Source organism: Larus michahellis, chromosome 1 (genome assembly GCF_964199755.1).
Source record: "Larus michahellis chromosome 1, bLarMic1.1, whole genome shotgun sequence".
NCBI classification, from domain to species: domain Eukaryota; kingdom Metazoa; phylum Chordata; class Aves; order Charadriiformes; family Laridae; genus Larus; species Larus michahellis.
The window spans coordinates 207,759,588-207,779,626 of record NC_133896.1 but is presented as its reverse complement, the minus strand read 5'-3'; the positions used below and the strand labels follow the sequence as shown (position 1 = coordinate 207,779,626).

General features: G+C 40.5%; 1 protein-coding gene across 1 annotated transcript in view; it reads right to left on the bottom strand.

Annotated features, from left to right (window-relative positions):
* Window positions 1-4,187: 4,187 nt before the first annotated feature.
* Window positions 4,188-20,039, bottom strand: part of TRPC6 (transient receptor potential cation channel subfamily C member 6) — a 108,276-nt gene continuing 92,424 nt past the window's right edge. The window contains exons 8-12 of the mRNA XM_074570906.1: window positions 18,009-18,204; window positions 16,146-16,349; window positions 7,607-7,690; window positions 5,634-5,709; window positions 4,188-4,805 (exon numbers count right to left, since the gene is read on the bottom strand). Coding sequence (XP_074427007.1) covers window positions 4,654-4,805; window positions 5,634-5,709; window positions 7,607-7,690; window positions 16,146-16,349; window positions 18,009-18,204 — 712 coding nt within the window. The 3' untranslated portion in view covers window positions 4,188-4,653. The remainder of the gene's footprint in view (window positions 4,806-5,633; window positions 5,710-7,606; window positions 7,691-16,145; window positions 16,350-18,008; window positions 18,205-20,039) is intronic.

The window sequence follows — 20,039 nt, the reverse complement described above, 5'->3', positions numbered from 1 at the left end:
AAGTGCTTAAAAATAAGAAATATTATTCACACCGGGCATTTTCTAATGAATTAAAAATAGCATTAAGTATTTACATGACAAATGAGCAATTTTCAACATAAGGACAATTTCTACTGTTCTGCAAATGAGTACAGTTGCACATTATGTGGTCTATAATGTATTAATTATAATGTTCAGCTACAAATTTCAAGCTTGAGGGAAATCTCTGAGAGGCAAATGCAAGATTTCATTGGACTATACTACATTTTTGGGACACCGCAGTCATGAGAACATGTTCTTAGTAAATTACATGACACAGCTGCTAGAGCTGAAGTACCGCCAAGATCAAACTGTAAACTTTAAAGACGTAATATTCAAAATACACGCTCACCACAATGTGCTAAAACACAGGATATGAACTTTCTTTATCATAAGGCTCCTGGTTCATCGACAAGAATTTAGTTGTCACGTGCACAGTAAGTTAGTTTTTCTCATGTCTGGGGCAGATGCAGTTAATGGGTATTTTCATTTATGCCTACCCACAGTTACACTAATGAAGGAAGAAAAAATGTAATATTGCTGCAGAGTAAAGAACCACCATACTCATCCATCACGCCTGGGAGATGGGCTGGATTCTTCTGGAGGCAGGTTAGATCCCACCCCTCTCAATTATGGCCTCATTGGTTCAAACGCTTCCAAGCAGATGAGCATTTGTGATGGTTGACGGCTCTGGAGTGTACTGCAATGCCCATTTCTGCCAAGGCGGAACTTCTCACACGTCGTTATAAACATTGGTAACAGCTACAGTAATTGGAGAGAAATGGTCACTTCTGCTATATGACTCACCTGGGATACTCATCTACCTTAACACAGGTCTCTGACCATTTCTATCCACTGAATATAAAGTCTAGATGAGCTCAGATGCAGAAGTCTTCATGGCTGACATCTAAAATCAGATGAACCTGTGGATCTCACTTCTAAAACCAGTAGGATTCATTGGCTTGGCTTAGCTTGGCAGTGCTCCAAAATAGGGTGAAATACAGCAGATTTTAAGCTGGAATATCTGAATCTGTATGTGAAACCTTGTAGCTCTTACTCAGGAGCTGTTACTGTAAATCTTCAGTACCTTAAACTTACATTGCCAGTGAAGTACTACTCCCTAATATCCAGAGTCCTCCATGATGTATAAGGTTTTTTCCCAATAGCTAGGCATGATTTGGTTTCATCCAGAATAGTGAGAGAAACCCTTGGGCAAAGCTTTGTTGATTTGGCGATTTTCTTACTGCATTTTCTTCTGTTCAGAATTTTTTAAGCCCTCCTGTATATTTTAGTGAAATATGTTTGTATGAACAGAGAGGAGAATGTCTAACAGATGACAGATTATACTCACCGTGCCTCATAATTCAAGATTAAGAAATATTAAGGGGAAAAAAAATTATAAAAACCAATATATCTTCATTGTAGGTCTGGTTTAGATGTGTGCTGCAGAAACTGAATTGTTGAGCTCAAAAAATTAAGAAGATTTAAAGAAACAACTAAGCAAGACTATCTTGGTGTTCTAATAATTCACAAAAAACTCTGGAAAGTTCTGTGAAACTTTTTTTTTTGTACTAGTGTTGCTAAGAAATTACCATATTTGTCTTGCTATTGTCTTCCAAGAAAGAGCAGCCAAAGGTTCCCAGTGAAGTCCCAACGTGTTCATACAATGCATCACAAAGGTATTTTCAGCCTGGTACATTTAATTTTTTTATCAGAATAATATATTTGGTATTGTGCTCATTTTAAATACTACATTGCTTGTCACACTACATTTGGCAATAACCTCTTCAAATATATTTAACAAATTGTTCCATGAGTAATAACTACATATAAAATATCTTCATTGAATTAAAAAAAATCCATATGTATTTTATTCATGAAATACAATATATACATTACGATCTTATAGTTTTAAGGTAAGTCAAAATTTGGGCTTAAACAAATTCACAGTGCCCATTTTACCTCTGTAATAAAAATCCGCTCCTGGATCTTAAAATCTGTTAACATATTTCCTTACATTGTGTTTACGGAGATCAAAGGTTTTACCATCATCTAGCACTAGACAGCAGATCCAAATTGTACACTACAATGACCAAAAATAAAGACTTTTGATTACTGAGGGCAAACTTTGACTGTCCTTGTTGCCTCAAGTTCTGACCACGAGATTTTCTGAGGAGCTTGTCAAAGGTGGAAGATCTGCTTTGAGCTGTATGGTCTCTAACATGGTCATTTAACAGAGCTGTAGTAAGTGCTCACTGCTTCAGAAAACCAGGTACAAAATACTCACATGGGAATTCAAAACTCAAAATCAGCAGCCAGTCCTGGCCAAGGGAGATGGGCAGGAACCATCAAGGAGCTGAAAGGCAGTGAAGTTAGCTTCACGCTGCCTTCTAGCCCGAGATCACCCCAACTGCCTTTGTTTTCCACACAATGTCCGATACAGAAACCAGAGGGTTTCCGCCAAAGAGCGGCCAGCAGGTCACCTCGGAGCCGGCAGTACCCCCTGCCGATTACCGCAGGAGATACTGCAGGTCATGAGGTAATGCTTTGTCATGATCACAGGCGAGTTACGAAGTTGGCTATTCTGTAGCTCATAGTTTTTCAGGCCAGCACACTGCGGTTTGTAATACAGACTGCTCTACTCCTTTTGAAAACCTGACTTTCCTTCTCCTCCCTCAGAGGAAGAAGTCTGAAAAGTTCTAAACCCTGAGTTCATTATGCCCGAGGCCCACACGACAGGGATTGTCTCACAAGCCCCGTTTGTGGCTAAACTAACGGGCCAAGCAGAAGGCCAAGCTGCTCCCCCAAACCATGACAAACACCCTTGGGGCAGGCCCACCTCCACAGCAGCTTCCATCGCTCTCCAGGCAGGACAAAGCCCACCGCCTCCACTTGTCTCCACGTGGTTTCAAAATCTGCTCTAATACCCTCTTTTTTTCCCTGAAAATACACAGTGATTTCATCAACAATTTTTTTAAAAAGGGCTATCAGAAACTAATCTAAACCCATTAAAAAATAACCTCCAGCCTAAATGGGGGAGGTGGAAACATTCTGATACATTCCACAATAAGTAAGTTTCACAAAATTAATTTAAAAGCAATTACTGACAAGCCATCTTCAGCCTTGTTTCCTAAACATACAAGGCTTTTACGGGTGAGTTACACGTGTTGATGTTCCTGTTACAGTTTTTCACAGCCCTTTCACTGATTTCAACCAAGCTTAAAGAGGAACAGAGATCCCCCCTGTAATATATGCTTCTAACAGCTCCAGAATTGGTGATTGTCATAAGAGAGAAACCCAAATTACTCTATTAAGTGAGGGAAAAATCAGATGGAATTTCTCCTGTAGCTACCTGGCGAGACAGAAACCAGCTGACGGGAATGTACCTACCAGCCGGCCATCACACAACTATCATCCAGCCGCGGCATGGGCTACCTCTCGTCCAGCTAAACAGAAGACACAGGAGACATACTGCAGAAAGCAGGGTGGGAAGCGTTGGAGGCTTCTGCTGCTGACACGGAGGGAAGATTCTTCATGGAAGGAGTCCCAGGGAATACAGCACAGGAGCTGAGCTTTCTCCAGTGGGCAAAAGGACAAGGGATGCCAATCCACAGATGAGATTTCATGAACTTTTGGAACAATGTGTTTTCATTTGCTAAGGATAGATCTGAACCAAATTCAGCAATTTAAACAAGTTTAGCTGTGGGGAAACACAGTCCCCAATGCATGCCATTCTTAGAATTCAGAGAGAAGGTTTGCACCTAACATTTTACTGTCTTCCACCTTAAATAAAGGTGTCACCAGCTTTACATTCAAACCCTTGCCCTGCAGTTTGTAGGTTTTAGTTCAAGACATAAAAGCTGGAGAACTTGGGAATTCTGGAACGGATCAGAACTTCAGGGATTAATTATTTTGCATTAAATATGTTTTCTTCAGGCCTCAGCAATAGCTTTTCAATAAACTTGGTGAAAAATACTTCTTTCTTAATGTACTAACTCCCATTGGAATCTAAGTATCTTTCAGGAAAATTCAGTAGTGACAGGGATAAGTGGGGAAGAGAAAAACACAGAGAGTATAACACAGTGCTCCGAGTATCGTGCTGTCTACCTCTTCTGCACATTTTTAAGAAAGGCAACTAGCTTTTCTTTTTTTTTTTTTTTTTTTTTTTTGCTAGTTGGGAGTGCTTGAAAAATTAAATGGCTTTTGATATAAATATGTAAAAGCCTGGAATTTTCCTCTTTTGCTTCCCTAAAATATATGTTAAGAATGTCTACAAAAGGAAATTTGCAAAAATAACCAGTTAATGTAGGAAAAGTTTAGATTTATGGTTTTAATCTTTCATGACTGGGCTTGTCAAGATTCCACTGGAATTCTAAAAGAGGTAAATTGAATATTAAAATGATCTAAAATTAACTCTTCTTCAGCAGGTAAAGAATAAATAAGTATCTTTACTCAAGTGGTATTTCCTCTCTACCTTAGAGGACACAGAGGATTTGCCATTTTGGTTTTTCAATAAAGTATTGGAATGATTTAATTTCTGAATCTGTTGTACAAATGTGAGCTAGAGTTGAGAAAAACAGAAATATGGCTTTAAGTGAATTGTTAACGTTCTTTTTCATTCCTTAAATATTTAGGTTATCTCTTGCTTTCTTCTTCTTTACAGTCAATTGACAGTTTTTCCCCAAGTTTCCTTATAAGTTCTGCCAGATCTTCAGAATTCTGAGATTTTTCCTCAAGGAGTTCATACCGGAGACTTGAGATATCCTGTTTAATTTCCTTCAGTTCACCTGGAAGAGACATTAGAAGAAAACACTATTAAAAAACAAAGGAAAAAAACAGCATACCCAAATATCTCACAGTTACCATGGGATTCCTCTGGATTTCTTTGTTGAAGCAGAAAAAGTTCTATGGCCCGTTGGTGAACGGTGGCCTATGGATAGGATTATGAAGATGCAGTTCAGGAAACAAACAAATCTGAAGGCAAAAGTGTGAGAGATCACATCAGTTCACAAAACCCAGATGATCTGTTAGATGGAAGACAGATCACGCGGACTGAGGGTGCCCGAGTCCTCCTGGCCAGCAACAAGGCCTCTCACTGTCCATAAGAGAGAGGTCCTCTCCTCCTCCTGCTGCACTAAGTGTCTTTCAAGCATCAGAGGGGTGCAAACAGCAGACAACATTTCCGTGAAGTGCATTCACCATCTGCTTCCAGCTACTAAGCCACACCAAAGAAAAGGCTGAAGTATGTGTATCACCATGGATGCATCTCCCACATGAGGGAGCATTCCTACCGGAGCGGCCCAAACCAGCCACTGCATTAAATGCAGCCCCCTACGGGAAACACACGGGCATTACTCGAAGTGGCAACATTTCTCACAAGGTGTCAGATCAGTGACAGTTTCAGACGGGAGAGCAGAGACAGAAAGCCACATCTGTGGCTCTATGATCTCTTCCTTAACTTCAGTTTCACGTTATTTTTACATCTTGCACCTGTAAACATGTCAAGTGGATTAAGTATTTTGGAAACATTTTTCAAGTGGCATAGGTAACCAATTTAATTAGTTTGTTTTGATTCTCTGATTAGATATAAACATACAATTCATCAACATACTCACCTTCATTGACTTCATCACTTTCCTTATCTATCTGAGCTTTCAGTACATATCTTTTAATGAGACGCTTCATTATTTTCTGCAGAGAAGAAAGAAGAAAAAAAAAGAGTTTTCTTAGTTGGACTTTCTAGTATTGCTATGACATTTCAACATATGAGCTCTGTTATCTTCTGTTGCATTCAGACATTTCTGTGTAGGACTGGCCAGGTTAAAGGAATATAATGTAAAAATCTCTGCTTTCATCTGCAGTAGACATTTCGACTTTATGATTCTGCACATATATGTACATGAAAGTTAGAAAACACATCTTATGAATGTTATCATTCATGAAGCTTAATCTACTGCTGGAGTCTATGAGAATGATTAAACTTGCAACTTTGATCTCCAGGTAGGTGAAACCATCTAGCCTTTATTGCTACCAGAAGACAATAATGACCCTGATTAGCAACTCTAATTGCTAAACCCTTTTACGAGCAGTTTATTTTACTCTATTTTTATAGATAAGTTATCTTTTCCCAACGTAAGGCTTAGAGAAAATGGGACCCATGTTCTAAGAGTCATTTAAGCACCTTGCTGGGACTCATCTAACCAAATACAGATAGTTTCTGATGTAAATATACGTATCTGTGGCAGTCACCTTTAACTCCCTCTGTGGAGACAAAAAGCAAACCTGAGAGAATAGTTCAGCTCAGACTGTTAAAATTGATCAAATAAACCACACCATTAGAATGACTACCCTCTCCGCTAAAAATAAGGGGAACCTAGGCCAGCAAATTTAGATGCAAATTTTACTTCTCCAGGAAAAATGAATTCTGCTCCTGATTCTCCCGTTATTTCAAATTACTTGAATAAGAGCAAGGTATCTAATTACCTTTGAAGATCTATCTTTGGCTTTAATACTTTCATATGGTGTAACCCATGACAACATAATACTTTTTGTTATTCACTTCAAGATAGAAAATATGCATAGATTTATGTGTCTGCTTTTGTCTCCACAGTAATAGACCTGATGAGAGGTGGTTGTGAGGTGAATCATCCCAGATCAGCGGTTCCAGAACATCACCACAGTCATGCTTGCAAGGTCAGCAGCTGTACTGTTTATTCTAAGAATCCGAGAATGTTTCAGATACAAAGCCACACATCCTCATGCTTATGGGATAAAGTTGTAATCTTAATATATATCACTGTACCATAATGAAATTGGCTGTGAAAAAGTCAGGGAGTTTTTGGAATAGACTTGTACAGACACCGCATGATGGAAGAGTGGAGCAGAGACAGCCTGCCCAAGGGGAAAAAACTTTTTTCTGTCTTATGATTAAGAAAGGTTTACTGAATTCCACACTGTTTTCTATACCTTTTTGCATTCAGATGATCTTGTTCTACCACCCAAGCAGCCCTTGCCTGTTCCCTTCCACCTGGTTTGTAGTATTACAGGAAAGAAAGGAGCAATCTCTGTACCAGAATAGCTGGGCTTTATGTGGACTATGCTGGGTCTCTTTACGCTTAACCGCAAAAAGGCTCATTCCAGTTGTTTAGGAGGCAATGAATAAACAGAGTGTATCGACAGCATAAAGGCCAAAAGATATCTGCAGTGCTTGAGGTATTTGAATATACAGGTGTGTCACAACAAGCTAAACTGTTTCAGCAGATGGAATGGGAAGATTTTGCGTTTCTTTTTGCTTTTCTTAATTTGAATTGTGCAGCTGAGGACTCAACCTGTCTCTAAAATGTAAAACATTTTTCAAGCGCTTTAAAATATTGCACTACAAGGGCAGCATTTAAGAGGAGACAAAACCACCCTCAGATTGTACTGCAAATACCTAAATCATTGCGTTCATTTCTGACATATACAAGGTCTGTGGATTTATGCTTAATTCATGCTGTTTAACCTAAATTCAAAACTGTCCTCATGCTGTCAGTCTGATCTGCCAGTTCTACTACTTCTTGATTTTGTTTAAAAATAAACCATTTCTTACCTGGTATTGCCTTGGAGGATTGTTTAAACTGTTTAAATGGATTTCATCTGAGCTTCTTATACTTGATTGCTTCCTTTGACCAAGCTGAAATGGAAACATTATTTATAGTACAAAATAAACAGAAGAACAATATGGTTAAATTACCTCATGTATACATCGTACAACAGAACATTAACTGTTAAACTCAATTTGGGGATTATTAAATTACTGTGGTAAAGTCCTCATACCTGTGCAGAATTTCATCATAAGAGTTGAAACAAGCCCTTTCACACTGTGATGAGTGAGAACTGGGAGGTTTTCTCCCTTTACTCTGCCTCTCACCTGCTCCTAACGTCCGCTCTGGTGAGACCCCACCCGGAGTACTGCATCCAGCTCTGGAGCCCTGAGCACAGGAAAGACATGGACCTGTTGGAGTGGGTCCAGAGGAGGGCCACAAAAATGATCCGAGGAATGGAGCACCTCTCCTATGGAGACAGGCTGAGAGAATTGGGGTCGGTCAGCCTGGACAAGAGAAGGCTCTGGGGAGACCTTATAGCAGCCTTCCAGAACTTAAAGGGGGCCTACAGGAAAGATGGGGAGGGACTCTTTATCAGGGAGCGTAGTGATAGGATGAGGGGTAATGGTTTTAAACTAAAAGAGGGTAGATTTAGACTAGGTATAAGGAAGAAAATTTTTTAAAACTGAGGGTGGTGAAACTCTGGTTTCCCACAGAGGTGGTAGATGCGCCATCCCTGGAAACATTCAAGGTCAGGTAGGATGAGGCTCTGAGCAACCTGATCTAGTTGAAGATGTCCCTGCTCGCTGCAGGGGGGTTGGACTAAATGCCCTTTAAATGTCCCTTCCAACGCAAACAATTCAATGCTTCTATGCCCAAGGGACCAGAGCAGAGCAGCCATGTCCCCACAGGCTTTCCCTTGCTCCTCAGGCGCATGGGAGGGGGATCCACGTCAGGACGAAGGGAACACTAGTGCGGCACAACTTTGCAGGCAATGGATGAGGGAGAGTCAGGGCAGGGTGTGGTAGAAGCCAAGGAGGAAGGAGAGGTGGCAGCATTACCCCTTTTCTTTCTTTCACAGCATTTGCATGCAACTAACGTGACCTCCACTACCACAAAACACGAGGACTTTGCTTCTCCCCTCACTTGCACTAATGGCTGAACGTCATTGGTTATGCAGTTCATGCCAGGGACCACAAAATTACCAGCTGACATTTTTGAGTAGCATCTTCTTTACTATATGTGCTGAAAGGAAAGGACATCACTTCCCGATAAAACATCAGGGATGCAATTTGCAGGCTTCATTACTGATTTACATCTTTGAGAAGGACTAAAGCATCACAAAATGGTGAACTGAGACTCAAGCTGAATGACTAGGCTGCAGTAAGAGTGAACAGCAGCTGCCAAAATGAATGATATTACTTTAGAATCATAGAATCATAGAATGTGTTGGGTTGGAAGGGACCTTTAAAGGTCATCTAGTCCAACCCCGCTGCAGTAAGCAGGGACATCTTCAACTAGATCAGGTTGCTCAGAGCCTCATCCAGCCTGGCCTTGAATGTCTCCAGGGATGGGGCATCCACCACCTCTCTGGGCAACCTGTGCCTGTGTCTCACCACCCTCATTGTAAAGAACTTCTTCCTAATGTCTAATCTAAATCTGCCCTGGTCTAATTTAAAACCATTGCCCCTCATCCTATTGCTACATGCCCTTGCAAACAGCCCCTCCCCAGCCTTCTTACAGGACTCCTTCAGGTACTGGAAGACCACTATAAGGTCTCCCTGGAGCCTTCCCTTCTCCAGGCTGAACAATCCCAACTCTCTCAGGCTGTCTTCATAGGAGAGGTCCTCCAGCCCTCAGATCATCTTCGTGGCCCTCCTCTGGACCCACTCCAACAGGTCCATGTCCTTCAAGATTGACAAGATTTAGATTGACAAGATTTAGACTGACAATGGGGTCAGCTCGATGAGGAGTACTACAAGAAATTAAAAAAAAAAGTGAAATATAAATCACGATTGATCTGGATGAGGAATAAGTGGGACTGCCATTGAAAAGTCAGTTCTCTGTAATTATACGTGGTCCAACAGTATTTTTACTATTTTAAAGCATGGGGCTATCATTGCAGTGTCTCAGATCCTGTGGGATCATGTTGTACTTCCAGTGAGGTTCTCTGTGTCTTTACGCATCGAGCACCTGCAGATAAGCAAACTGGGGCCCTCTGGAGCCTGGTAAGTAATATGTGGGATATACTGGGATGTACTTTGATGGGGAGGAAAGCAGGGGAGGGGTTAGATGCTTATGCAGCTGTACAGGCATGTCACACATCAAGAGACCCTCAACACAATGCCTGATGTTAATGAAGGCTAAAGCCCTCAGCTGAAGCCATTTCTCCTGCAGCTGAAATCACTGTAACCTCTTGAGGTATAACAGGAACTTCTCATGGTTGAACCCTGATAATAATCCTCTTACTTACCAGTTTACATATAATCTACAAATGCATTTAATTTTATTATGTATTTTATTACGTATTTTAAGTGTAATCTGTCACGCTGGTTACCAGTTTGAAGTTTATGTTACATTGGTTCACTTCAAATGGTAATGCAATGCTTAACTAAAACTTGATTTCCACTTGAAATAGCAAAACCGGTAACATGTAGTGAAATCAGTTAAGTGAGACACTGCAAACTTGTAAAACCAGACATACTGTAACATCTTCATTTTAACTTTGACCCATCAGCACTCTGCATTTTTTTGAACAGAATAATGTACTTTTAATTAAATGGAAACTGCACCTTGAAAGTTGGCAGGTAAATCCGGAGTATGTAACTTCATTAAATCTGCTTACGTGTGACAGTAACAGGACAGAACATCTCTTCTATGTTACTGAATGACCACTTGGTGGCAGAGATTGCCAAGATTTCATTGTAACTTCATTTTCGCACAAAATCCGTAAACTCTCTTTAAGCTTCACACCTATATTTTTTTCCTCTTCCAAAAATTACTGCTAGAGTAAACTCAGCCTGTCACACTAATGACTGGAGTTCATATTTTTAATTTAATAGCTATTGAAAATCCATTGGAGGGACAAAAAAAAAAAAGGAAATTCAAATAAGATAATGATATAAACCCTAAAAAAAGAAACTCTCCCCCAGGAGTGTTGTGTGAAAGAAGACACGTAGCATACATGGACCGTTGCTCTCAGAAAAAAAATCTTTTTTAAACTCGCTTCACATTTCGTCGTTCTCTAGTATTACTTACAATTCAATGCAATCAAAATAGTACTGTAATTACCCTAGCTGTTCTGTGTAGCACTTTGTTAACATCTTAAATCCCTGTTTTCAGAAGCAGCTGATGGAATTCCAGAAGCGTTCGATCCCATGAAATGACTCGGTTAGCGCTCCCAGAACCAGAGGTCACTTGTGAAAATTTTAGAAACACTGTTTTATACTAGGAAAGTAAAATTTGACGTATTTTTTGTTGTCTGAGTGAGGGTTTAAAGCTATTTCAATAATTAGTTGTTCCTTACTTCTTTTCTGAAGGGTCATGTTTTAAGAAAATGGCTCATATAGGTTATCTGCCAGTATTGGTTTTAAGCTCAGGAAGATGAACAAGTTCTGTGACTCTTAAACCATAAACTTTCTCCTTCACCAGGCAATTTTTCAATTTAGAATAAACTCCAAGTAGGTTTCTTTAAACCTCTCCTTTTTCTTTTCAATTATTTCTCCCCTTTTTTGGTTTGAGTTTCTTGTTCACTTGATATTTAAAACACCAATTCTAGCCCGAAACAGAAGAAATCTGCAGGTTTTAATCAACAGCCTGAAAGAAAACATCTTCACAGCTTTATTATTATATGTAGATACGGCTCAAGAGATTAGTTGCTGGTGTGCCACACTTTGAACACAGCTATGTAAATCACTCGCCATTTAGCATTGCCAGCACCTGGCTGTTTTCTGCCAACAGCAATGAGGGCAGAGCTGGCTTGAGGGGCAGAATTTCCCCCCTTTCCATCTTAATTCTTGTCCTTACACTCACCCTGGTGCTGCTGACGACTTTGCACTGAGAAGATGCAGGAGAAAGACCCACAGGCTGGGTCAGAATCAGTAAACTCAAGTGTGTGTTAACGTTTCTGGGTACGGCAACGCAATGTCTTCAATCAGTAAACTTTTAATGTCCTCCCAAGTAGGACTTGCACAGGAGCAACTGGCTCTCTCCCTAGGCACAGTCTGGCAACTGGGACGGTCTGGGGACAACAGCTTGCAGCAACCCTACTTCAGAAGGAAAACTACTTGAATTCCTGTGTTGGTCTTGGTGCCCAGATAAGCTCCCTGTCACATTTAGTTTACTAGTACAGCCACAGCCACCAAGTCTTGGGTCTGGTCTTGCCAAATCTTACTTTGCACAGCTCACTCCGTTTATGGTCGCTCCTTACACAAGCGGCTCCTCGCTCCGCAGACACGGCAGCACCAACCTGCTCAGCACAGGATGAGTCCGAAGTCAAAACCCAAAAAAGCCCGAGAATGCCTTTGAGAAGATGCCATAAAACAGCCTCAACAATAACGAATCATCAACAGGGGGTCAAAATGTGACACAAAAACATTTTAGTGACATTTTAGAAGTGTGAAGGATGGCAGCATCTGATAGATTCAGATAAAGTCAGCTCCACAGTATGTGGTGGTCCAAAAGGTAAGTAAAAATGTAATCATCTGGCAGTATCAGTCACCCTGCTGGAAAAGCTGAGGAATGAACAGATGTGACTCCGCTGCTTCACATTTTTCACCGTAAAAGCTTTTTTTTTTTTTTTAATTTGATTTGCGGTTTTATAGCTTCTTTGGCTAGGGAGTAAGCACATTTCATTTAGCATTAGTTATACTAGAATCTGCAGTGAGTAGAAAGCATTAATATTTGAAGACTAAAAGTTAATTCAGAGTTAGGAAAAAATGTGATGAACCATGGCTGCATCCTCACAGCTGTCTTTCAGAGGGACTGCTGTAAAAGCAGACACAGCTGTTAATGTTTTATCTAGAATTCGTAATTATTACAATTTGCACCTTTCTAGCCATCTGAATTGCTAGGTTTGAATATAATTTTGGAAAGGAATTCTAAAAATCCAGCTTCTTTCCTTAGGGTGCAAGAATGGGATTTTTAAGAGTAACTGTTTCATGGGAATATAAATTTCATTTTAAAAAGTCATTAAAAATAAGCTTCTAACTTACTTATATGCTTTTCAAATTCACAAAGGAAGGGAATTAGAAAAACAAAAATCCTTTGATTTGTTGTTTCTCACCATCGCCGAATTTGAAGTTTATTTGTATCTCCTTAAAGTCGCGCTTTTTCAGGGATGACCTTATCACTCATGGAATTTGTGAAACCAATTTGCATCAAGAAGCTCTTAAACACGTTAGGATTGGATTTCCCAAACAAAATGACGTGAGATCCATGAAATGCTGGAAAAATTGCAGCACACAGGAGGCTTCCGAAGTTAATAACAAACTTGACTTTGTTGACAGTGTTTGTAATGTCTGTGTTTGTTTTTATAAACTGTTAGGAACTCGACCAGCGGCAGAGGCTTGTCAGACATGCAGTATTTTTCCCTATAGCTCCATTTTTTCCTTCTAGGATTTCAACCAGTTTCTTTTACTCTTCAACTGATAACTGTGATGGAAAAAGTGCTTGTCACATTGGTGACAGAGAGCTGACAGATGCATGTAATTTCCCTACTGACCCCCGGTCTATTGACTCTTGACTAGACTCAAGAACTCCTAACCCTGAAGGCCTCTTCTCAGACTACTGCCTATTTTAACAAAGATCCTTCCACGTTAAAAAGTTCCAGAAATGACACATTTGATTCTGCCACTATGACAAACTTGTGATTTCTTTTTTTGTGTGAATGTTACCATATGCTCACCTTTCTACTCACTAAGTCTGCTCAGTTGTCTTGCAAAGCTCTTCTTCCCTAACGCGTTAGAATAGTGCTAGTCTTTACACTTCCAGTAGCACCTAACACCATGTACTATGCCCCACGTTCTCCTAAAGCAATTAATTTACTTTATACCAAGACACTGCAGGAAAAACAGACTGACTACAAAGTCTTTAAATAAGCCCATGAGATAACAGCAATGTATCAAGTGCTTTTTACTGCACTTGTGTAAATAAAACAGGTAACAGAACGCTGTACAACAAAAGTGGGCTGCGTTCTTAGTGGAAGCAGAGACAGGCTACAAACGGGGAATTTAGAAACTTTGCCCAGACATGAGAGGGTGGTGTTGGAGCGACAAAGCTCACCTTAAGCTGACATTTGCAAGGGCAGTAAGGAGACCTTCTACTGCTACAACAGCAGTACAAGGCTGAACAAGGGAAATGCGGGCCTGTTGCTCAGTGGGGCAGGGGCTCTAGTGACAGCAGACTCAGGTAAGGACGAGGGACTCAGCCAACAGTTTGCCAGGTCTCTGTGCTTAATGAAGGGGTTTGAGGAGGAGGAGAATGACTGGCCATGGAGAAGGGACAAGTCAGGGGTTACTTGAGAGAACCTGACCCAGGCAAGTTCACTGGACCCAATGAGCTCTATTCACGGGTACTGAGAGGTTGGATCATAGAATCAGAAATTGTTTAGGTTGGAAAAGACCTTTAAGATCATCAAGTCCAACCATCAACCTAGCACTGCCAAGGCCACCACTAAACCATGTCCCTCAGCACCACATCTACATGTCTTTTGAACACCTCCAGGGATGGTGACTCAACCACTTCTCTGGGTAGCCTGTTCCAATGCTCGATAACGCTTTCAGTGAAGAAATTTTTCCTAATATCCAATGTAAACCTCCTTTGGCACAACTTGAGGCCATTTCCTCCTATCGTTTATTACTTGGGAGAAGAGACTGACCACCACCTCGCTACAACCTCCTTTCAGGTAGTTGTAGAGATCGATAAGGTCTCCCCTCAGTCTCCTTTTTTCCAGGCTGAACAACCCCAGTTCCCTCAGCCATTCCATACAAGACTTACGCTCTAGACCCCTCACCAGCTTCATTGTCCTTCTCTGGACACGCTCCAGCACCTCAACGTCTGTCTTGTAGTGAGGGGCCCAAGACTGAATAGAGTATTTGAGGTGCAGCCTCAACAGTGCTAAGTACAGGAAGAGAACAACTTTCCCTAGTCCTGCCAACCACCATATTTCTGACACAAGCCAGGATGCTGTTGGCCTTGTTGGCCACCTAGGCACACTGCTGACTCATATTCAGATGAAGTCCTTGCAAAGATACTATCATCTTTGAAAGATCATGGAGATTGGGAGAGGTCCCCAAAGGCTGGAGAAAGACAAACGTTAAACCCATATTCAAAAGGAAGATCTGGGTAAACACAGGCCACTCAATCTCACTTCAATTAACTGGCAAAATAATGGATTGAGCCCTCTTGGAGCGCATTTCTGGGCACATCAAAGAGCAGTGACTGGTAACAGTAAGTGTGGATTTAATAAGCGTGGATTTAGGAAGAGTAAAACCTGCCTAACTAATCCAGATGGCCTTCCGAGATAAAATGTCTGGATTTGCAGATGAGGGGAGAGCTGGGGAAGTCATCAACCTTGACTTTAGCAAGGGTTTTAACCTAGAATTATGGGTAAAAACCTGGCTGGATGGTTGTGCTTAGAGGGTAGTACAGGTGTCTTGTCCTGGGACTTGTCCTTTTAAACATCTTTATCAATGACCAGGTGTTAGAGGTGCTGGAGCACACTCGCTGTCAAGTTTGCAAACAAAGCCAAATTTGGGAGCTGCCTAAGCAGGTTTGAGGGCAGGTGTGCCATCCAGGAAGACAGGGCTGACAGAAACCCTGTGAATTTCAATAAGGACAAACGGGAAGGAATAACTCAACAACACAGGCTGGGGACTGGCTGGCTGGGGAGCAGCTCTGCAGAAAAGAACCTGGGGGACTTGAGGGACAGTGAGAAAGATATTAAAAAACTGCAGCAAGTTCAGCAGAGGGTCATCAAGGTGTTTGGGACTGGAGCACTTGCCCTCTGAAGAGACACTGGGGAATCTGGGCTTGTTCAGCCTGAAGCAGAAATGGCTTCAGGCATACTTAATAGGAACTCCCAGCGCGTACAGGGAGGTCACTGAGGAGATGAAGCTGGGCTCTTCACAGTGCTGCAGGACAGGAGGATGAGAGACAATGGACATCCTTGGATGTTTTCAAGACCTGACTGGATGAAGCCCTGATAATCTGGCCTGATCTCAGAGTTGACCCTGCTGTGGGCAGGAGGTTGGACCAGAGGCCTCCTGAAGTCCCTCCCAGCATGAAATATTCTCCGATCTCGTGACAGGAAGCAGGAAGAACCGTAAATTTACAAATTTTGGACTTAACTGATTACAGATGTAGACAAATATTTATATTAAAAAACAAAGTAAGAATTTCAGCCTGTATGTAGTGACTGACTTCAGTATGGAAGAACTAAGTATGTTGAGAAATTCACGAGAAAAACAGGTCAACAACAAAAATGAAGTTAAAATTGGTTTTATCTTTTAAAATTAGCCGTCAGTATACACGTTACAAAATTACCTTGTTCATCTCTGCATCTTCCTGAAAGCTTTTCTTTTGGCACAGAAATGGTTTAGAAATACATTTTTTGATTCTGAGTAGGAGATACAGCAAAGATTTTGGGCTTGGCACTAAGTTGAAGGGTACTGGAAGAGTTCTCCCTTCTTCAAAGTAAGAAAACCAAAGTTTAGCCCTTGCAAATTTCCACTCTACATCAGCATCATCCTGTAAAACAGAAACATGGCTGTTAATATGCTGTTAATACCACCTTGACTATTGAAGATGTTATAGCTGAACTTTACATGTGTTTTGAATGTAATTGGCTGAAGTCAATCTCAGACAGACCAAGAATTTATTTATAATCTGGGAAAAATAAATTTCAATTAATGGAACTGTTCTTATTAATCCATTTAAAATAACGCAATTTCAGAAGAACAAAATGGATTTGATTTAAACATTGGTTACTCCAGAGTAAGTGCTAGTAGCCTGCAATACAGGATCACAAAGACAGACAGACCTCTTTGGTGCTCTTTGTAAACACACAGATAAGAATGAAAGCTGTGACTTAAAAGCACACAGTATAATGCCCAAATGAAAGCTTCATGGCAACACTCAAATTCATCTACTAGGCCTTGACTGAGTAAGCCGCTTGCTTGGAACACTGTCATGCTCAGTAAATAAAATGGAAAAATCCTATATGAACATAATAAAAATATAAATCTCTCAATGTGACTACCAGCTCCGATTTCTTTTTTTATTGGTCTCTTTTACAGCAATTAGACTATTATCTTTTTTGTGAAGAAGACATAGTATCAGAATTTTAAATTAAAATTTTACTCTATTACTTTAAACATGAAGTTTAAAAAGATTAGGTGATTCTTACCTAATTACTTCCACTTGCTGGAATATATGATTAAATCGGGGATGCTACCATCACCATGATTTACGTTTACCATTTACAATAGCCAAACACTCATTTTATTCCTCCCTGTAAAGTTTCAAGAGGGTTTTCTGCAGAAAGGACTGACGTCATGTTCAAGGGCATGACTCAATATTGCTGTAGCTGGTTTTAGAAGCTGTTTGTATCACGGTATTTTTGGATAATATCCTGGGGTTTGTTGCTCTGCACCTGATAGTTTGTTCTGCAGCCTCCTGAGCCAGAAGAATCTGAACCTCCCTAGAAAATGTGTGGCTCTTGCTCAAGCTGGACAACGCTACAGACCCAAACCAGAGCCCAGAACCTGGGACCAGAGCGGTGTCAAACCTGAGCCTGCTGCCTTGTGGCAAGGGCGTCATCTGGGAAAGGCTGCCAAGGCTGACCTCCTGGACACCTGCTTCCTTTATTTCTAAACAATGATAATGATTTTGCCCTTTGTTTTCCATGGCATGCAAAAGTCCATGCTGATTTTCAGTAGCCCTGCTGGTTACTTTGTCAAGTAAAGTTTTGGTCACTGCAGAGGACTAGAGCAACAGTTGTTTAAAGAACAGAAGGAAAGAACATGCTATAGAATTGCTTGCAAGGTCAAGGCATAGGAACAAGGACATCCTTGCAGCAAGAGCGACACTACTTAAATAATAATTACAAATGAGGCAAATGAAAGATTCACAAGGTCACACAACGTAGCCCACCCTCTTTAGGAACATAACACAGTCCAACAGCAGTTTCTTAGTCCAGTCTAGTTCTTATTATTGCAAGCACATGCGGCTGGGTAATTTCCTGGTATTTTATAATAAAAGCTTACAGTGGAATTAATATTTTCTCCTAATATATTCCAAAAACCTATGTATTATTTTTCTTAAATAGGATGTCAACAAGAAAATTTTCCAGGAGATTTAGACAATTAGCTATACCAGTAAATGTTTCATCATAAAGGGAATTTTTACCTCAATTTCCTGGAATGAACTGTTGATCATTGCAATGAGCATGTTCAGTAAGACAATGACCATGGTAACATTATAGACTCCATAAAGGACATAACCAATATTTTCAATAAATTTATGTTTATAATTGATGACAACTGATTTAACTTCTGAGAGTCCAAATATAGCCCAGAACAACGTCTTGAAACTTTCTTCAACACTAAGAGGAGAAAATGAACACATGAATATGTTACTGAAGAAAAGCTGCATATTCTTATTGTATAAATTGCCGGTGACCGCTTTCATACAGGATACAAATTTTTCCATTATTATAATGCAGAACTCTACAGCAGTGATATTACGCAGAACAAGTAGGCTACCTAATTTCACAGATACAGGCTGTTTCATAATATAAGATTCCTAATATCTAGGACTGACAACAAAACCATCTGATTCAGTTTAGGAATTATATATACATTCTCCAAAGAATATTATAATGATTCAATTGTTAACTACTTTAATCTACATTCTACACACTTGCTGGTGATGTGAATGTAAGTAACAAAAACAATTAACTTGTAAATACTTTAATTGCACCATTAGTTCACTTAGTATGAATTATTTCAACATTAATATGACTAACATTCTGAAACTGTGAAGAAGACGGGATGTCTGACTGCAAATCAGCATTTTTCAAAAAATTAGTCTCTCAGACCATAATCCTCCAGTTGAGTTTTCACTATTCCACAGATCCACAGTAAAGGCAATAAGCCACGGTGTGGGGATACTGAATATTATTTCTTTTCAGGTTAGTTAATTTAAATACATGTATTTCCTCTTAATCAATTTATATATATATACACATAAACATAAGTTGAATCTTCTGTGGTATCTTCTCCCACCTATCTCCACCTGTTTGAAGACATATTTTCTCTTGTTTTGATGAAGACATCCCAGTTCCCCATGTCCAAAAATGCAGTAGCATTGCAAAGCACATTTTGGATTTTATTGCATTGTTGTTAAGAAAAGTTAAAAGAAACTTGTGATTTTTAGCTGTGAATTTACTTCTCTGCTTATAATATTTTATCAGTCCGTGAGTTGTAGTTTTAGGTACTTTATCTATTGTCTGAACTAATAACACCAAACAAGTAGTAACAAATTTTTCCCTCTTGGCCAAGTTTGCTTCCTGGCTGAGTATACTTCAGAACAGCTATAGCTTGAATATCATGACAGCCAGAAATTAAGTGGGCAAGGGCTGCAGAGCATGGAAAAGAATGAGTTTCCACTCAAGTGATTTATCTTAAAATCACAGCTAGAAATGAGAGGCATGACAAACCTATACCAGATAACTCCTGACAGACAGAGTAAATTCAAAATTTCTATTCTTACGGTGGGAGAAGAAAAAAATAACAGCCAAGGAAATAAAGAGTGAAAAAAAAAGGGGGGCGGACTATATTTTCTCCTCTCAAGATGGAATAGGTTATTGCCACTGGAAACTATGGAAAGCCAGAGTCTAAAGGAGGGATTAGATTATTTAATTTTTTTGGACCAGTAAGAATATAGAGAGTTGCCTGAACTAAATTACAAATATTTTATAAGGTGTATCACACTGTAGTGATTAGCCTGCTCTAATTACAGATGACAGTGGCACTTGATGGAGGAAGCAGCCTTGCTCGCAGGCGCTGCAGGGAGCCGCTACGCTGGGCCCTGAAGTGCCGGCGCTGACCACCCTTGCAGGCAGGATGTTGTCTTGCAAGTCCCGGCTCTGACCCAGCTGATGTCCCGAAATCCCTGAACAACCCTGGGAACGTGTCCCGTGTGTGGAGTGCTATCACAGGTTGCACTGCCAGGTCATCAGACATATGTACAGTGCTGTGTAAGGGGTCTGAGGTCCTTCTGGTTTTTATAAGCCTCCCCCGCCTAATGCAGCCCAGGATTCTGTTGGTTTGCTTTGACACAAGGACACATTACTGTCTCATGGTCAACTTGGTGTCCATCAGGACCCCCAGGTCCTTTGCTGCCAAGTTGCTTTCCAGCCGGTCAGCCCCAGCCTGT